The sequence below is a fragment of the Plecotus auritus genome (assembly GCF_963455305.1).
Source record: "Plecotus auritus genome assembly, chromosome: 13".
Lineage (NCBI taxonomy): Eukaryota > Metazoa > Chordata > Mammalia > Chiroptera > Vespertilionidae > Plecotus > Plecotus auritus.
The window spans coordinates 6,978,383-6,995,473 of record NC_137779.1 but is presented as its reverse complement, the minus strand read 5'-3'; the positions used below and the strand labels follow the sequence as shown (position 1 = coordinate 6,995,473).

The 17,091-nt window shown below is 51.0% G+C and overlaps 1 protein-coding gene across 2 annotated transcripts in view; it reads left to right on the top strand.

Moving 5' to 3' along the window:
• The first annotated feature begins 270 nt into the window (after positions 1-270).
• SRRM4 (serine/arginine repetitive matrix 4) overlaps positions 271-17,091 on the top strand; it is a 121,847-nt gene continuing 105,026 nt past the window's right edge. For both annotated transcript variants that reach the window (XM_080649956.1, XM_080649955.1), the window contains exon 1: positions 271-807. In XM_080649956.1, coding sequence (XP_080506082.1) covers positions 677-807 — 131 coding nt within the window. In that variant the 5' untranslated portion in view covers positions 271-676. The remainder of the gene's footprint in view (positions 808-17,091) is intronic.

The following is a 17,091-nucleotide window of genomic DNA, read 5'->3' as shown; positions in this document are numbered from 1 at the left end:
ACCCAAGAATGGATGGAGGAAGGCCTGCGATAGTGGGGAGGAGAGAGGGGTGGGAAGCAGGATCTCCTGCCTGTTTCCGTTCGGGGTGCGGGTGGCTTTTCCTGGGGTAAGCTCCGCAAGTCTGTCACCCCGGGGCCCTAGTGACAGGCGCACGCCCCTCGCCCTTTCTCCTCCCAGGACCTGTGGGCTTTTGTTATGCAGATGGCGGCGGAGGGCTGAGCCGGAGGAGGCGGGAGCTGGTGGGGAGGAGGAGACGAGAGGAGGGAGGAAAGTGCAGCTTGCGCGACCAGCCTCCTCTTCCAACGTCACATTGTGAGAGAGACAAAACCCAGCGCGCCTGAGCTCACACGCGCAGGCACACACAGGACCCGGTCGCCTCTTCTGCCCTGGCGCACCCGAGAAAGCCAGCCTTCCCTTCCTAACTGGGGCGCGGGGGCTCCGCAGGCTCAGCGCGCAGCCCCGAGCCAACCCAGAAGCCGAAGAACGCCGGGGACAAGCCTTCTTTCTCCCCCGCCTGCCCGGCTGAGGCGCCCCATCCCCCGCCCTGAACCCCGATCTTTCCCACCCGATCCCTCTAGGTTTCGCGTGGACAGAGCCCAGAGCCGCGTGTGCCCCGGTTTGGAATCATCGTTTCAGCACTTCGGACAGCGCCCCGGGAGTGGCCCTTGGGTTGGCTATGGCGAGCGTTCAGCAAGGCGAGAAGCAGCTTTTTGAGAAGTTCTGGCGAGGAACCTTTAAAGCTGTGGCCACCCCGCGTCCTGAGAGCATCATTGTCGCCAGCATTACAGCCCGCAAGCCTCTACCAAGGTAATGACCTCTTTCTTAAGGGGGAGACCCTGATGGGCCCACTTTCTGGCCTGTGCCCTGAAGGGTGGATGCAGACAGCTGGGCCACTGTGCCGGTCTTTCTGTCACTACTCGCTCTCTCCCGCTGGAACATGGGAACTAATTGCTTGCATGAGGTGGGAGCTGGCAGGAAGGGAGAGGGAGTCTTTAGCAAGGAGCAGCACAACTGTCTGCTGACCTGGCAGCTTTTGGTCAAGAGGTGTTGCTTGCTTGGGTGGGGGTGTAGGTGGAATACGACTTGACTGAGAAACTTTTCTTGGTATCAGGAGGAATGGTGGGTTTGAGGTGGCTGGAGGTTGTTGTACAAACAGAGATGAGGGCTGAACCAGCTCAAGCAGTGTTCAGCGATAGTGGCACACTTCTATACTCAGCTCCAAAACTAGCGAGCTCTGAAGGTTTTGACAAAATCCCGTATTCTGGTCCCTCCAATACACCCCAAAAAGCACCCTGCTCCTTGCCTTTCTGGCTCTGTTGCTGCTGAATTCTGTCCTCGCCAGCATCCAAAACCAGGAACGGAGCTCAAGAGTCAGGGAGGAGCCTGGCAAGATCACAGGGATGGTCTTGGAAGAGTTTTATCTGGTCTTTCAAAAAGGATCCGAGTGCTTTGCATGCAGGCATGAGAAGGGATCATTAGTGGTGGTGGACACAGTGTGATGAGGGGAAGATAGGGAGAAGTGAAAGGGGTGCAGAAAGAGGGAGAAGAGGATATGGGGTGAACAGAGAGAAGGCTGAGCAACACAGAAACACTCTATGGTGGAGAAAACCCAGTTCTTTTCATGACTCGTTCAATCTAGAGGAGTTTGAGAATGAAGGGAATAAGGCTGTGCCCTCTGTCAGGGAAAACCGAGGTGGTGTGAAAACTCATCATTTGCTCGTGTTGGGTGAGTGGTTTGGTGGGAGATAAAGAAAGAAGTGGACCAGGGGAGACTGGAGGATTTATTAATCCTGGCAGGCTGCATTAAGGGAGTAGATTGAAAATATGTCTGGGAAAGTGCTTCCGACAGAATGCCTGTTCTGGTACAGCCGAATCTGAACTTTCTAGCGGCCGAGGGCTGGAGGACCTACAGGAAATCGTACCTAAAATCAAACTCAGCCTGGAGAACTTTTCAAGGTCTGGAAGGGGCCTGGCTCATTCGGTCTTTAGAAAAATGGGTGCCCCCCATTGGGAATGGGTGGATGCAGTGAGAGGACAGCAGGATGTAGGGGCTGCAAGCAGCAGCAGCCAGTGTCTGTGGATGGGAGGGAGGGAGCACCCTCTGACACAGGCTGGAGAAGGGGAACAATGACACCCAATGCCATCAAAAGCCCATGTTTCTCTGCTTGGAAGGAGGTTCTTTGTAGAGAGTTTTGACGTCAGCGGTTTTGTCTCCTTGGGTTTCTGCCATTCGTTCCACCTTTGGAGTGGGTGCACCTACTGTTGGCAAATCAGGTGCTGCGTTGGCCAAAAAATAATGCCCTTGTCGAGGGGACCAGAGGGAATTTCACTGGAAACCAGCAGTGTGGCATTTGGTCTAGGGTCGTCCAGAGATTTCAGGGGTCCGGGGGAAGGCGAGCAGATTCCTGGTGGTATTTTAATTCTGCAAAGCTTGCCCAATGCCCTACCGGCTTGGTACCCTCACCCGGTGTCTGTCAGTCTGTTACTGGCATGCTCTTTTCTTGGTCACATTCTCAAACATAAAAATTGCCCGCGAGGTCTTCCAACTGTCATGTTTGTTGTATCTTTGTATAAATCCCAATCTCAACCATCTGAGAATCTTACAGTAGCCAACCCTCCCCACACGGGTGTTTTTTCACCCTGGTGTCTTCTAATGTTCTGGGTCTCCACCCCTGAGATGAAGGCCTGAGCCACAAGCCCCTCACTCATGTCCTGCTGGACGATCCTCTTCTGTAACAGGTGTGGCCTCCCTTAGAACAGACTCCACACTGTACCCGCCTCAGTCCCCGGGCCTCCCTGCCTGAGACGCTGCTGTTATTATTTCTATTTCCCAGCTGACAAAACAGCTCAGCAAGGTAGCGCCACTTGTCCAGGACACTCAGCTGCATGGCAGAACGAATAGAAATCCAGGTTTGTCTGAAGCCCAGGTCTGAACTCGTAACCACTGTGTATACTGCCTGTGACTCCTGGTTTGGGGCGGGGGTGAGGAGAGTGAACAGGGGGCATTTGTAGTCAAGTTTTCAGGAAAGGCTGAGTTTGAGTAGTCTTTTAACAAGACTGTCTGTAAAACCTAAAACCTGGGTCACCCCATTCTCACCCCAGCCAGCCACGCCCCGTGATGGTCCACGTCCACCCCCTTTTTGCTGTTCTGTGCTTACTTAAGGGTGAAAGCACCATATTTCCAAAGCAGAGGTCTTAGGAAGGGAAGGGACAAAGGCACGGGCATAGCATTGGCTGGGCCCCAGCGGCTTCCTCCAGAGGCAGCCTGGGGACTTGGTCTCATCAGAAATGTTGTTTAGTTCCATGAGTCAAGCCCAGTTCACAGTCAGCTGATCTGCTCCTGTCGCTGTCTGCGGGGAAATGGGGAGGAGGCGGGTGCCCCACCAGCCAGCTCTGTGGGTTACACACTTGTTTGTTTATAGATGAGGGCTACCCCCTGAATGAACTTCCCTGGGATATTTTAAGTCTCTCTCCGAAGATAATAGACTACCAGGATAGACACTTACATTCAATTCGCTGATTCCATGGCAATGTGCATACATCATACAGGCACTGGGAGTGAAGCATCCCCTGCCCCCCCCCCCCCCCCCCCCCGCCTCGCTCCCCTCTCTGAGGCATACTTGATGAGGCAATAGCTTTATAATGTATCAAATTGCAAGCAGATGTCTGACTCAAATGTCAGAACAGTGTAACAGAGTGGGTGGCAGTACATCATAGTGGTTACGAGTTCAGACCTGGGCTTCAGATAAACCTGGATTTCTATTCGTTCTGCCACGCAGCTGAGTGTCCTGGACAAGTGGCTCTACCTTGCTGAGCTGTTTTGTCAGCTGGGAAATAGAAATAATAACAGCAGCCGCCTCATTCAGGGAGGTCTGAGGACGGAGTGGGTAAAGCACTCCCCACAGTGTGCAGGGAGAGCGGTCGTTTAATAGGCATCGCCTCTAACACAGGCAGTCAGAGCTGAGACGGCCAGAGGAAATCAGCCATTCCTCCCAGGACTGTGCCCACCCATTTCCCTCCCCACCCCATTAATGCTGACAATAGAAAAGGTGGGATTTCAACTCCTGACAGGCAACTACATGGAGATGGAATTAACACACACCCCTGGGATCGGTACCTAATTCCCCTCCCTTAGGGGAAGGTGAGCTGCTTTCTGACCTGACCCAGTTGAAGAATGATCTGGATCCAGCAGGGATTGGTACAGCATCTTTATGGAGTGTTCTTTGTGTTTGCATAGAGATGACCAGGTGCTGCCAGTCTAGAGGAGGCTCAACCTCCTTGAAAATCACAATTTTAATCCCTAGTTCCATCGAATCTAGAGCGACTACATAATCTATGGTTTCTACCAATATTGAAAGGAAGAGGTTGCTCTGAGTAGTTCTCCCAGGGAGAACTAACAAGAATGGTCCCAGACAAACCAGGATGAGGGTCACCACGGTCAAACCTCACCCCATCCCAGCTGGGAGAGAGCAGCGCGCATCAATACGTCCTTGGATTCTTCCCGCACCGAAGAGGTGTAGCCATTTTCCCTGGCGTTAATGAGTCACCTTGTTAATCGCTTAGTCCGGAAGTTTGTACCCAAGAAGTTTAGGCTCAAAGTGGAAAGCCTAGTGTTCGAGGCCAACTCAAACTGTAATAATCAAGTGGACCAATAGTAGTTGAGGACTTAATGAGCATGTAAAAATCATTTGTAATTAGTATATCAATTGTTTGTGGATACACGTGAGCTAGTAAAGGGCTAAAAAGGGGCTCCCCCTTAAAATAGGATAAGCATTCCCTTTACAGTTCCTTTGGCAAACTAATAATTTTCTTCGAAAAGTCTTTCTCGTCTGAATAGTCCAGAAGCAGACTTCAGCCCAGTCCCTGTCCAAAGGGTCATAAATTCCAAACTGTTGGAGATTTTTCTGCATAAAGGGAAAGATGGCCAAATTGTAAGTCAGGGGAAAAGCATTTGAACCATTTAATTCAAGACTCCCCTTTGTGCCAAGAGATCAGTGAGCATGTTTGTATTGACCCTGTCCTGGGGAGCCCAGTGCGGGGATGTGGGAGGTGGCCTGACAGCCGTGGTCAGGAGTCAGGGACAGAGGGTCATGGAGAATGCTGGCCCTGGCGATGGGCAGAGGCTTTTCTCCGGGAAGGGCGTGTCATCGTTTTGGTCCAGCCTCTCTCCTTCTGAAGGTGAAATGTGCTGAGGGGTGTACAGGGGTTGGTAGGGGATCATGTCCGGCCATCTGTGTCCATTGGTGGGGTGCTATTGGAGAGACCTGTGCTGCGGTACATGTTGGTGACAGCTGGATGTGTTAATGGAGTGAGTACATGTGGTCCCAATCCAGCAGCAGATTCACTCTCTCCCAGTGCCACTCCCAGTCCTGACAGAGGGGATTCTGGGATTCTGAGAAGACTTGACTCTCGCTAGTATCAGGGTGAAGCTCCCTAGATATAGCCGCCTGCTGCTGGGAGATTAGACATGGCGGCTGGTAGGGGACAGAAAGTTGGACCTGGAAGTGCTTTCTAGGCCTGTGTGAGGCTCCATGAACGCTACTCCCGCTCTAAGCCACCCTGAAGGGGCCCTCCCTAGCAGCCCAACCCCCTTCATGAGGGAGGGAGCCTGGGTCATGTGCCTCCTGCTCCACAAGCACCCAGGCAGGCTGCAGGGGCACAATCACCCTAAAGATATTCTTTCTTCCAGATGTTACTTTCCTGGGAGGTGGAAGAACTTGCAGGGGCTTAACAGAGCCGGCATTCTTTAATTGCTTGTTACGAAGGCTTGCTCTGAAGTGTGAGGGGATGTTTCCGAGGTAGGGAAAGCAAAATGGTTCAAGGCTTGACTTCTGAAGTCAGAGCCACCCAGGCAGAAATGCCGCTTTGCTCTTTCCTGGCTTTGGAATCTGCTGGTCACGTCACTGCTCCATGCCTCAGTTTCCCCACCTGTGAAATGCTCAGCGGATGGGGTTGTAGTGAGGTGTGGAGATAGATAGCTCCTATAGAGAACATGGCCCAGTGCCCGGCACAGACCAAGACCCCCATAAATGGCAGTCTCCTCACTAGGACATGAGCCACCCCATGAGATGCAGGGAGAATGCCGCGTCCCTCACCACCTAGGCGGGGTTAGTTACCTGGTGCTGAGGCAAGGGAGCCTTGCCACCTGTCCCCCCCACCACTCTGCATTTATTTGAGAATATGATTTTGGCACTCCCCAGAGAGCCACCGGAGATGTGTAGAGCTGTTGAAAAGAACCTGACAGGCCCTGATGGCAAACTAATCAAAAGAATGTTTCCATTCACTGTTTGCAAACGCTTACTGGCTACGTGACTTTTGGCAAGCAAGTTGGCCTTCTCCATCTTGGTTTCTCCATCCACAGAATGGGGCTGACAGTAGCAGCTACCTGTAAGAGGTATTGTCAGGACTGGAAGGACTGATTCTGGAAAGCGCTGCTTGGCCCCAGTGAGGCCTCCATCAATGTTAGCACTTGCTTTTAATAATCAGTCATAGTTTTTATTCGTCCTCCATGCCAGGCCCATCAGGGAGGAAAGGATGAATGAAATGCAGTGTCTCCCTTTAAGGGCCTCGGAAAGTTAACTCACAAACACACGTATGACATGAGGCAGACGGTCTGAAGTACTATAGGAGGTAGGTGGGAATAAAGAAAGGGGAGGTGGAAACCCAGAGGAGGGAGAAGCCCTCTGTGAGGCTGGAGTCCCTTGCTTATAGTCACACAGTTATCCTTAGTTATCTATTCTGTGAAGTGGCCATGATTCATTTATTTCATCAATTTAACCTACAAATGCAAGGGATGATCAGAACAAATAGGGCCTTTATTCCCAGTAGAGTCTCAAGAAAGATCAGTGGGTTAAACTCTCTGGGGGAGCATAGTCAATGCGGATGAAGGAGGGCCACGGGAGGGAGCTGCCCATGTATTACAAAGCTTCCAGCTTCCCTGGCACTGGCTCAAGGATGCAGGGTCTGGTGTGGGCCATGGGGTTTCTTGTCCTTCCCCGTCCAGCTCTGGCTAAAGCGAGATTCCGTCTGCATCAGGGGGCTCAGAGTGAGCCTACACGCGTTGCAGACAAGGCGCGGGGGCGTGAATGCACCCCTGGAGGAAGCTGCATGTGGCTAAAAAATAAAGCTGTGCCCTCATTCGTTCGCCAGTGCTCTTGAGCTCCTACTCAGTGTAGCAGTGAACAATGTGAAGTTCCTGCTCTTGCCCAGGGAGAAAGATAATAAGTGAAGAAACAAACACACAGTATAAGATCAGGTGGTAACGAGGACTCTAGAGAAGAATCAAATTGGGAGAACGAGAGGGGGGGGGGGGGCTGCTGTTGGATGGAGAGGTCCGGGACCTGGATGAAGGGAGGGAGCAAGCCAGGAGGATAACTGGGGGGAAGTGTCTGAGACCGAGGGTACAGCAAGTGCAAAGGCCCGGGGGTAGAAGCATGCTGGGTGTATTGAGGAACAGCAAGAAAGTCAGTGTGGCTGGAGCAGAGTGAGAGGAAGGCTGGAGAGGACTGCATAGATGTAGGCAGCAAACAGATGAGGCAGTGCCTGGTAAGCCAGCTGTGGACCTCCCTGTCCAGGCAGGGGGTCCCATGGGGCTCCTGCCTCTCAGTCAGGGTCCAGGGTCTGCTCTGCTTCTCTTGGCTTCTCTCTCCCGATTCTTTGCAGCCAGCGGTGACTTTGAATAGCAGTGTCAGAAGCATAGCTGGGCCCTCCATGTGTTATGGACAAGCATGAAATTTACAATCTCTCTGATTGTGATCAATCAGATTAGGAAATTGAAAAAGACACTGTTTAGACTTTCAAATAGCAGTGGCAAATCTTGTTCCCATGATGACGAGGGTTTGATGTATCTCTCATATTCATGCATGCAAATCTAGACTCTCCCTCTCACCCAGCAGCCCCCTTCACTGCACACCTGCAACACCGTCCGACAAAGCTAGTTTCCCCTCCCTCCCCCCTCCCTCCCTCCCTCCCTCCCTCTTCCTCTTTCCTTCCCTCCCTCTCCCTGCCCTCCATCGCTCTCCCTCTTCCCTCCCCCTCCCCCATCTCCATTTGAGATTTTGCTGAGGGAGCTCCCATATGCCACAGCCTGTGTGAGGACCTCCGTGAAATAAAACACAGAATTAAGATGTCATAGAGACAAAGCCAAACCAAGTACAGGAACAGTGCCGAACCCTAAAACAGTCATTAAGTAATTCACGTCTACATGTGTCTGTTCAAAACAAACATGAAGATCCTCAGGATGCAAATGTCTCTCATCAGGAGATTCCCTAGTTGCCGGATTCCCAGGGCTTACATCCTGCTGACAGCTTCCCTGAGCAGGAACACCCCCCCCCCCCCGCCCCCGCCCCATCACTGTTCTCTGGCTTCATTAAAAGTTAAGCTTACGCAAGTGAGCTGGAATTTTACAAGGCAGGCACACTCCTGCGGGAGGAGAGGTGCCATCTGGGCCTGCGTGTGTACATTCATGGTGCATGTGCACACTCACTCACGATGGGGATGTGTGTGCTGAGCTCCTTGCGCATCATGTGCCCAGCCCTGTGCTAAGCAGGTTTCACCTGTTGTCTAATTCCATGTTCACCATCACTTTAGGGACAAGCATTTTTAAGAACTTGTTTTACAGATGAAGAAACTGAGGCATAGAGAGTGGAAGTGACCTGCTCAAGGGCACATGGCTGGTAGGACTCGGAATTGGGAGAAGAGCCAGAGCTCTTAATGGATATGTTTATAGTTTAGCTTGCTTTGCAGAGAAGGGAAAACTGAGACCAGGGAGGGCAGTGTGGCTTGTCCAAGGTTGCAATTTGGAAGTGATGAAAGTGAGATCTGAACTCAGGTCTGCCTGACTGCAACTGGCTACATTCTTCTCTTCCTGTCACTGTGGTTTGGCTTTGAAGGTCATGGGTGTTTTTGCTTTGTGTTGCTCGTCTTGTTTTAGTCCAATCTAGACAATCGCCATTGTTATAATCCCATCTCACAACACGCTACCCTCACCTCCTTGCCCATTCTCCACACTGAGCCAGAATAATTCAGAGCGAGTCAGATATACGTCCTCCACCCAGCTACAGACCTCCATCACTATCCCTTGGTTTGTAGACTATAGAGCCAACTCCCTGCCGAGGCCTAAAGTTTCTTTAGGGTCCAGTTCCTGCCCACCCCCCAAGATCATTCCTAAAATACTGCCCTTCACTCCCGCTCCTCTGCTGCACCCTACTCCTTTTAGTTACTCAAACTTTCCATTGCCTTCCTGCCTCAGGGCCTTTGCACATGCCGCCAGGAAAGCTTCCCCTCTCCCCTGGTGCCTAATCTACCCATACTCCACTTTAAGATTTCAGCTCAAGTGCTGTTTTCTTAGGGAATCCTTCCATAATGCTCCAGACTGGACACACCCCACATTAAAGCCTTTCTTAGCACTGTAGTACCCCTCTTGGTTTGTAATTTTATATTGATTGTGGGATCGTTGATTAAAGTGTACTCCTCCCAGTAGACCGTAAGCTTCATGAAGATGTACATTGGTACATCTCTCTCACCTGATACATAGCAGAGGACCAAACAAATGTTTGTGGAATGTATGAATTTTAACACTGTCCCTTCATCAAATCACTTTCATGCCTGATAGTATGAAATTGCCAATATATGAAAACAGTGATGTTATTTCCTTTGAGAACTGTTGGAACTTCTGAGGTAGAACCATGTCCATCTGTATTTCAGCACCTAGGACAGTGACCCACAGTTGGGGGTCTTTGAATATTTGTAGAATGAATAATTAATGAGGGCACACAGGTATAGAAGCATGTGTTACCGATGAGGAAACTTGGAGCTGGACCTAGGCACAGCATCGTATAGCATCAGAATTTTAGAGCTAAAGGATGTAGAGATCACCCAGACTCCTCAGTTTACAAGTGATGGGTGAGGGATATCTATACTAATAAAAGGGTAATATGCTAATTAGACCGGGTCGACTAGACATCTTCCAGTCATCTGGTCCTCCTTCCGGACAAAGCCATGGTCATGGGGGCTGAGGCAGAGGCAGTTAGGGGCGATCAGGCAGGCAGGCAGAGGCAGTTAGGGCCAAACAGGCAGGCAGAGTGGTTAGGGGCGATCAGGCAGGCAGGCAGGTGAGCAATTAGGAGCCAGTGGTCCTGGACTGTGAGAGGGATGTCCGACTGCCAGTTTAGGCCTGATCCTGCAGGGAACCCTGTGGGTCGAACCTAAACTGGCAGTCGGACATCCCCCAAGGGGTCCCAGATTGCGAGAGGGTGCAGGCCGGGCTGAGGGACCCCCCCCCTTGCACGAATTTCGTGCACCAGGCCTCTAGTATTTTATAATATGCGTAACGTTTTGGAACAACAGTGTGTGTATATAATTTATAAGTAAATACATATACAGGATGTCTCAAAAAATGTATACACACATTAACGGCTAATAGCTCAATTTTGAAAATGAAATGTATTTCAGTAAACACCGCCTTTATAATTATTCAAAGTGTGTGTATACATTTTTTGGTACACCCTATATGTAGTGGTTTTATTCTCAAAATCTCTTACTGAGAGGTGGGAGATCAAGAGATCTTTAGGACCCGCTGGCCTAAGTTAGCTCCTCATTTTGTGGGTGGGGAAACTGAGACCCACAAAGGGGGAGGGATTTGCCCAAGGTCCATAGCCTGAGTCAGCCTGGGTGAGCTCTGTGTTCAGGGAGGTGGTGTTTGCCCATTGTCAAGGTTCATATTTGAACTTCCCCGCTGTGACCAGACACCACTCTCTCTTGCTCCCCGCCCCCACTGTGAGATATGGCACCTGCCCCATTGAGACCTCCGGGCATATGCTGCCCGGAGCCTGGTCTGGGATCCTGAGGAGATGTCCATCTGTGCCCAGCCTGTGCCCAACAGAGCAGGTGAGCAGCTCTGGCTGCTTCTGGGATCCTATTTCAGGGCTTCCAGCTGATAAGGAGGCTTTTGTTTGGCCAGCCTGGCTTCCACAGCCAGGTGGCAGGTGACGCTGGGCCCGCCCACTGTCGCAGGGGGAGGTGTCTGGGCAGGGGTGCAGGATGGGCTCAGGGCCACCGTTTACCATGGGACGTTTGTTTCCGGAAGGAAACCACTCTCATAAAGGCGCCTTCCAATGGTTAGGTTCTTACAAACCGGCATCACCTCACAGAGGGGACCTTTGAGGAGCTCAAACACAGCTTCTTCATGTTGCAGACGGGGAGACTGAGGACAGAGGGAGCACGGGGAGTCCTGTGGCACACCAGTGTGAACATCAGAGCTGGAGCTGAAACATGGACCCTTGACACCAGTCCTAAGACCCTCCTTACACTGCTCAGAGTTCCTTGGGGAAGGAGGCAGAAAATTAATTTATCCCCGTTTTACAAACAGAACTGGTGAGGCTCAAATATGCAGAACGACTTGCCTACTATCACATCATTGAAATAACCACATATTGTTACCACTGCTGCCGTTGTAGTTAAACAGTTACTGTTGATCTCCTTTGATCCTCACAACAGAAAGGGCCAGTTTTTTTAAAAAAATATATTTTATTGATTTTTTACAGAGAGGAAGAGAGAGGGATAGAAAGTTAGAAACATCGATGAGAGAGAGACATCGATCAGCTGCCTCCTGCACGCCCCCCACTGGGGATGTGCCCGCAACCCAGGTACATGCCCTTGACCGGAATCAAACCTGGGACCCTTCAGTCCACAGGCCGACGCTCTATCCACTGAGCCAAACCGGTTAGGGCAGAAAGGGCCAGTTTTATGTCAACGTTTTCATAATGGCTACTAACCATAGTTTCTGCGTACTGACTATATGCCCAGCACTGAGCACAGTGCTTTCTCTGCAATATATCACCAACCCACTCATTCGTCCTGTGAGGTAGTTAGATTCTATGACAGTTTCCACTTTGTAGACGAGAATATTGAGGATCAGAGGGGTAAGTCACCTGCCTAAACTCGTGCAGCTGGGAAATGTCAGAGAGCGGATCTGAAGCTTGTGCTGGGTGGGACAGCTGCCCTGCCGATCCCCTGGCACAGGGAGGAACCCCCGTTGCCACGATCCTTTACTTTTCAATTGTGCAGAGGGATTGCATCTCCCTTCATTTGTTCAGATCTCCCTTCAGCACCGAGCTTCTACTAAATACAAAGCATCGTGACGAGTAAAATTTCCTCTGCTCTTTAGTTGCTCACATTTGAGTAGGGAAGATGTGTCTATAAATAAGTAACAATTAGCAGGCAGGCCAGGGTTAATATTGTCAAAAAGGGAATTCCTTAGCGGCTAGCTCGGGTCTTCAGAACCAGTGTCAGCCCTTTGGGACTAGATGGGGCTCTTAGGCCTTGGCTGGGCCATCCGGGCTAGGTCCGTTAGAATCAAATGGACCCGGGCCATGGGGAAGCCCTGTCCCCACAAGACTGCCTTAGAGGAGAGGACCCTTAAGTGAGCACCCTCGGCCTGGGAGCCCGAGTTTGAAAGGTCTGCTGACTCTCCAGGGGGAGGTGCCTGTGGAAACCACGGGGACACACTGAGGCTGGCTCCCCGGGCCTCTGGAGGAGGGGGTGCTGCTTAGGGGCGAGCTGGGCTCTTCGGTCCGGGCTCGGCTCTTCTGGTCTGGGCTCAGCTCTTCGGGCCTAAGCTCCACTCTTCAGGTCTGGGCTTTGGCTCTTCGGTTCTGAGTGGGCCCTTCCGGACTAGGCTGGGCCCTTCGGGACTAGGCTGGGCCCTTCGGAGAAGGTTCTGCCCTCCGGGACTGGCTACAGCTGTTTGGGTCTGGGCGAGGCTCTGGGGGGCTAGTCCCCTTCCTTGGAGACTGACTTTGGCTCTTCGGGACTAGGTTGGGGTCTCAGGGGTGAGGTTTGGCTCTTTGGAACCAGTGTCAGTCCTTTGGGACTGGATTTGGCTCTTCAGTCTTGGCTGGGCTATTCCAGAAAAAAAGAAAGCGGGGGCGAGGGTGAGAGTGGGGGGGAGAATTAAATTGTGAACAGGTCAGTTGCCCAAGGCCATATAAGTTAGTGGTAATGCCTTGCAATTTTAGACCTCTCCTGTTCATAAGCCAAGCTCCATGGCAGTGGATAGATACTACTTCATGGTATCTTCACCCCAACCCTAGGCCGTAGGTACCATTGTCCCCATTTGGTAGATGGTGGAAGTGAGGTTCAGAGGATTTAAGCAACTTGGCCAAGGTTATTAGCATCTTGTAAGGGTCAGGGTTAGAATTATAGCCCTGATGTGTGTGCTGCCACAGCCTTCCCTACTACCCAACACCTTCCCCAGAGGCAAGACAGGGAGCATAGGCACCACAGGTGAGGCCGCGCTGTCCTGTGAGTGTTTAGATGAGCACTTCGTGGAAACTTACGTTTCCTGGGTCGCTTCTGTGAGGCAGGCAGCAGGGAAGGGCCTGCTGGCAGTGAGGCTGCCCTCAGGTGCTGGCTGAGGGGTGGTCCTGGGCACTGAGGGTTCCTCGGAGGAAGAATCAGCCAGCAGGAAATGCCTGTCACGCTATAAGTGCTCTTCCAGCAAGGAGATTATCGAGCCTCCTGTGAAGAGGAATAGCCCTTCGTAGGAGATGAGAGATGCTGGTAGTTAATCACGTGTTTTCTTGACCAGAGCTGGACTCAAAGAGGGCGATGCAGAGGACGGGCTGGACCGTTGGTGCTAAGGAGGGGGCTAGGAGGATCGATACTGGTTAAGCACCAGTGTTTCCCACTCCCTTGCACTAACCTGTAGGGAGGAGAAGAGCAGCCTTACATTGTAAGGAAGAACACAGACAGGCCCAGGGGGTTCTTTCACTTGCCCAAGGTTGCCCAGCATGGCAGAGCTCTGGCCATTGGCTATTGGTTCATACACGTTACCGTGGTGACACCCGTCATTTCTGCCCACAGGACACCTCTCTGGTCTTTTGGAATCTCTCTTCCTCCCTCTCTCCTTCCCTTTTACTCTCTGTCTCTTCCTCTCCCCAGTCCAGAAGCAATCTTTCTCTACTCTAGAGGAATTTTTCTTCCTGTGTGTTTCTCCAAGACTCTCTGTCACCCATAAATCCCCTTCTCCTAAAAACTTCAACTTTTCCAAAATGCAAAATCTAAGAACACTCTCATATTCTTCCTGTTTTCAGTCCTGACACATGCCTCCCCTGAGGCAATGAGGATAGAGCCCAGGATCTGCTTAAATAGTTAGAAGAGAGGAAATACAGGGAGGAAAACCGTCACATGAATCAATATCAAAATATCCCATGGCACGTGCACTCTCTCCTTTCATCCCCTTCAGCTTTTGAGATGGGTGGGATTACTGTCTCCAAGTAACAGACAAGGAGGAGCTGAGGTTCAGGAAGGTTAGGTGGCTCCTCCGAGGTCACACAGCTGGGAAGTGGATCCAGGATGCAAGCCCAGGTTTGTAAGGCTCCGGCAGTCAAGATTTCAGCCCATGTCTTACTAACACACGTGAGGGGGAAAGTCACAACTGACCAGAAAGGGCACGTGACTTGCCCAAGATCGATCAGCAGTTCAGCAGAATGGGAGCCAGCCTTGCTGCTCAGGAACATGTTATTCAGGACCTGCATTGAGTGGAAACCACCCACATGCATTTGGGCCTGTGCCCATGGAGTTCAGTCTCTAAGGAAGGTACACTCAGCACCCAGTCATGAAGCTCAGAGAGGAAAGAGAGATTCCTTAGAATGTCCACCAAACCACAGAACGAGGCAACTGAGTGGATAAGGGCAGGAAGGCAAGGAAAAAAGAAAAGTCCCCCAGGGTGCCAACAGCTTCATTAGTAGAGGTTGCCTGCAGCACCGTGTTGAGGTGGCTCCTGGGCTATATGTGCGATCAGTAGCAAGGAGTGTGTTATCAATTAGTGATGTCCATCACTGGTGCCGACAAGGGCGGTGGCAGAGTCGGGGCAATGTCTTTATCTTCCCCGGGACGGGAATCCTACGGCTTTTGGGAGGACCAGATCAAGTACCAACCGTTGAACTACTATGCTGTTGGTGCCGGGTTCTTGACATTCATTGTTTCAATTTATGTTCATCACACCCCCGCATTTTTTTCCAGATATAAATAACAGAACCTCAGAAAGGCAAGTCACTTGCCCAAAGCAAAAGAAACTAGGTAGTAGCCAATCAGCACTGGTAATTACTGTTAAATACAAAACCATTGGGTTGATGGAGAGAAATGTCAATAGAAGAGCAATCCCGGAACCTTTTAATTAGTGTGTGAATGTATATATTTGGCCAAAGGGCTTTGTCTTGTTTATCTCCATAGGTCTAGCAGCTAGCACAAGCCATGCCCAAAGCCTCTTTCCTTAGAACTGTGACAGGCACGGTGCTAGATCCCCGAGGAGGGGGTGCAGTGAGTGAAGAGATTTGGCTGTGCATATGTCACAGGAAAGCATTCTGGTGCAGTGCTTGGCACAGACTAGGTACACGATACCTATTTGTTGAGTCAACCAGTGCTAGAGGACTTGGCTGCTGGGTGGGATTCAGAAGACAAGAGAGAGACCATCTTGGTAAAGGCAGGGCTTGAGGACCAGCCTGCTAGCTGCCTATTCCGCAGATGCCAAGCTCAGCGGACATGTGTGATGATCTCCTCAGGCAAGTCAGGCAGCTGAAGCGGGGAGGGAGGAGGAGGAAGCGGGTGTCCTGCACTGAGGGAGCTATTTTTGGCTCTGTGTTCTGCCAGCAGGATGCTGGGAGGCTGCAGGAGGGGACTGCTGCAGGGGCTCTGGAACTCAGAGCCAGGACAGGCCAGCTTCCTCCTGCCTGGAGCACCTGAAGGCCACGTGGCGGGGCGGGGCGGGGGGGGGGGGGGGTGGACAGCCAGGAGGGGCGGCCTCAGGGAGCCCCATCTCCTCTTTCCCAGCTGTGTCTAGCGGCTATGGGATGGCTTCATCCTCCCCAAATTCTTAGACTCTAGCCTCTGTTAAGTTTTTTTTGTTTTTTTTTTGTTTTTTGGTGGGGGGTGGAATTCCTCTTATCTGCAGAGCTGGCAAATTGCATTTTTAAAGAATTTCAGATGATGAAATCACTGTGAGATGTGTAGACTTATTTATTCCCATTTCACAGACGAGAAAAGTAAGACTAATAATAATGACAAGGATAACGATAGCGACCATGTAAGGTAGATGCTAAGCATTTTGTATATATTAACTTCTCGAAGCCTCGCAGTGCCCTGAGAGATAGGGAATATGCGCATCTCTACTCTGCAGATGAGGAGACGGAGGCTCAGAGAGGTCAGAACGTCATCATGTCCAGTCCTATCCGGTTCCAGAGCCTACGCGCTTACCCTCCAAGCTATCCCGCCTCCTTGTCAATCAGACAATTTTATTTATTAAGTAAATAAGTTGCATTTGTATAGTGTTTTCCATTTTCCAAAGACTTTATGTATAGGACATCCCAAGAAAATGTATACACATACTTTGAATAATGATAAAGGCAGGGCTTATTAAAATTCATTTTCAGAATTGAGCTATCAGCTGTGAAAATGTGTATACTTTTTCTAAAATATATTTTTATTGATAGTGTGTATACGCTTTTTGGGAACACCCTGTGTATTGTGCCTGTGAGCTGCTCGGTAATACTGCAAAGGAGGCGGAACAAGTACTCTTTCTTCTTCACATACGTTGACACGTACAAGTGGTGCCTGGAAAGTCCTTTCTGCTGTGCTCCGTACGGTGCTTTGTACAGTATGAGTGACATGCGATGCTTTGAACAGTCCCGCAAAGCACCTCCTGCGCCACACGCACTGTTTCACTTCCCCGAGCCTCAGTGTCATCACCTCCAAACGGGAGATGCCTTTCTCCCAAGGTTCCTGCGAGCATTAGAGACGATGATTTGGAAAAGAACCTCACACACCTGGCACATTAAAGAAGCATCCAGCCCTGCCGGCATGGCTCAGTGGTTGAGCTTTGACCCACGAACCAGGAAGTCATGGTTCCATTCCCAGTCAGGGCACATGTGCAGGTTGCCGGCTTAATCCCCAGTGTGGGGCGTGTAGGAAGCAGCCAATCAATGATTCTCTCTCATCATTGATGTTTCTATCTCTCTCTCCCTCTCTGAAGAAGCATCCAGCTACATCCCTTGGGGTTTTTCTTTTATTAGGAGTGAGCAAATACTTCTGTTG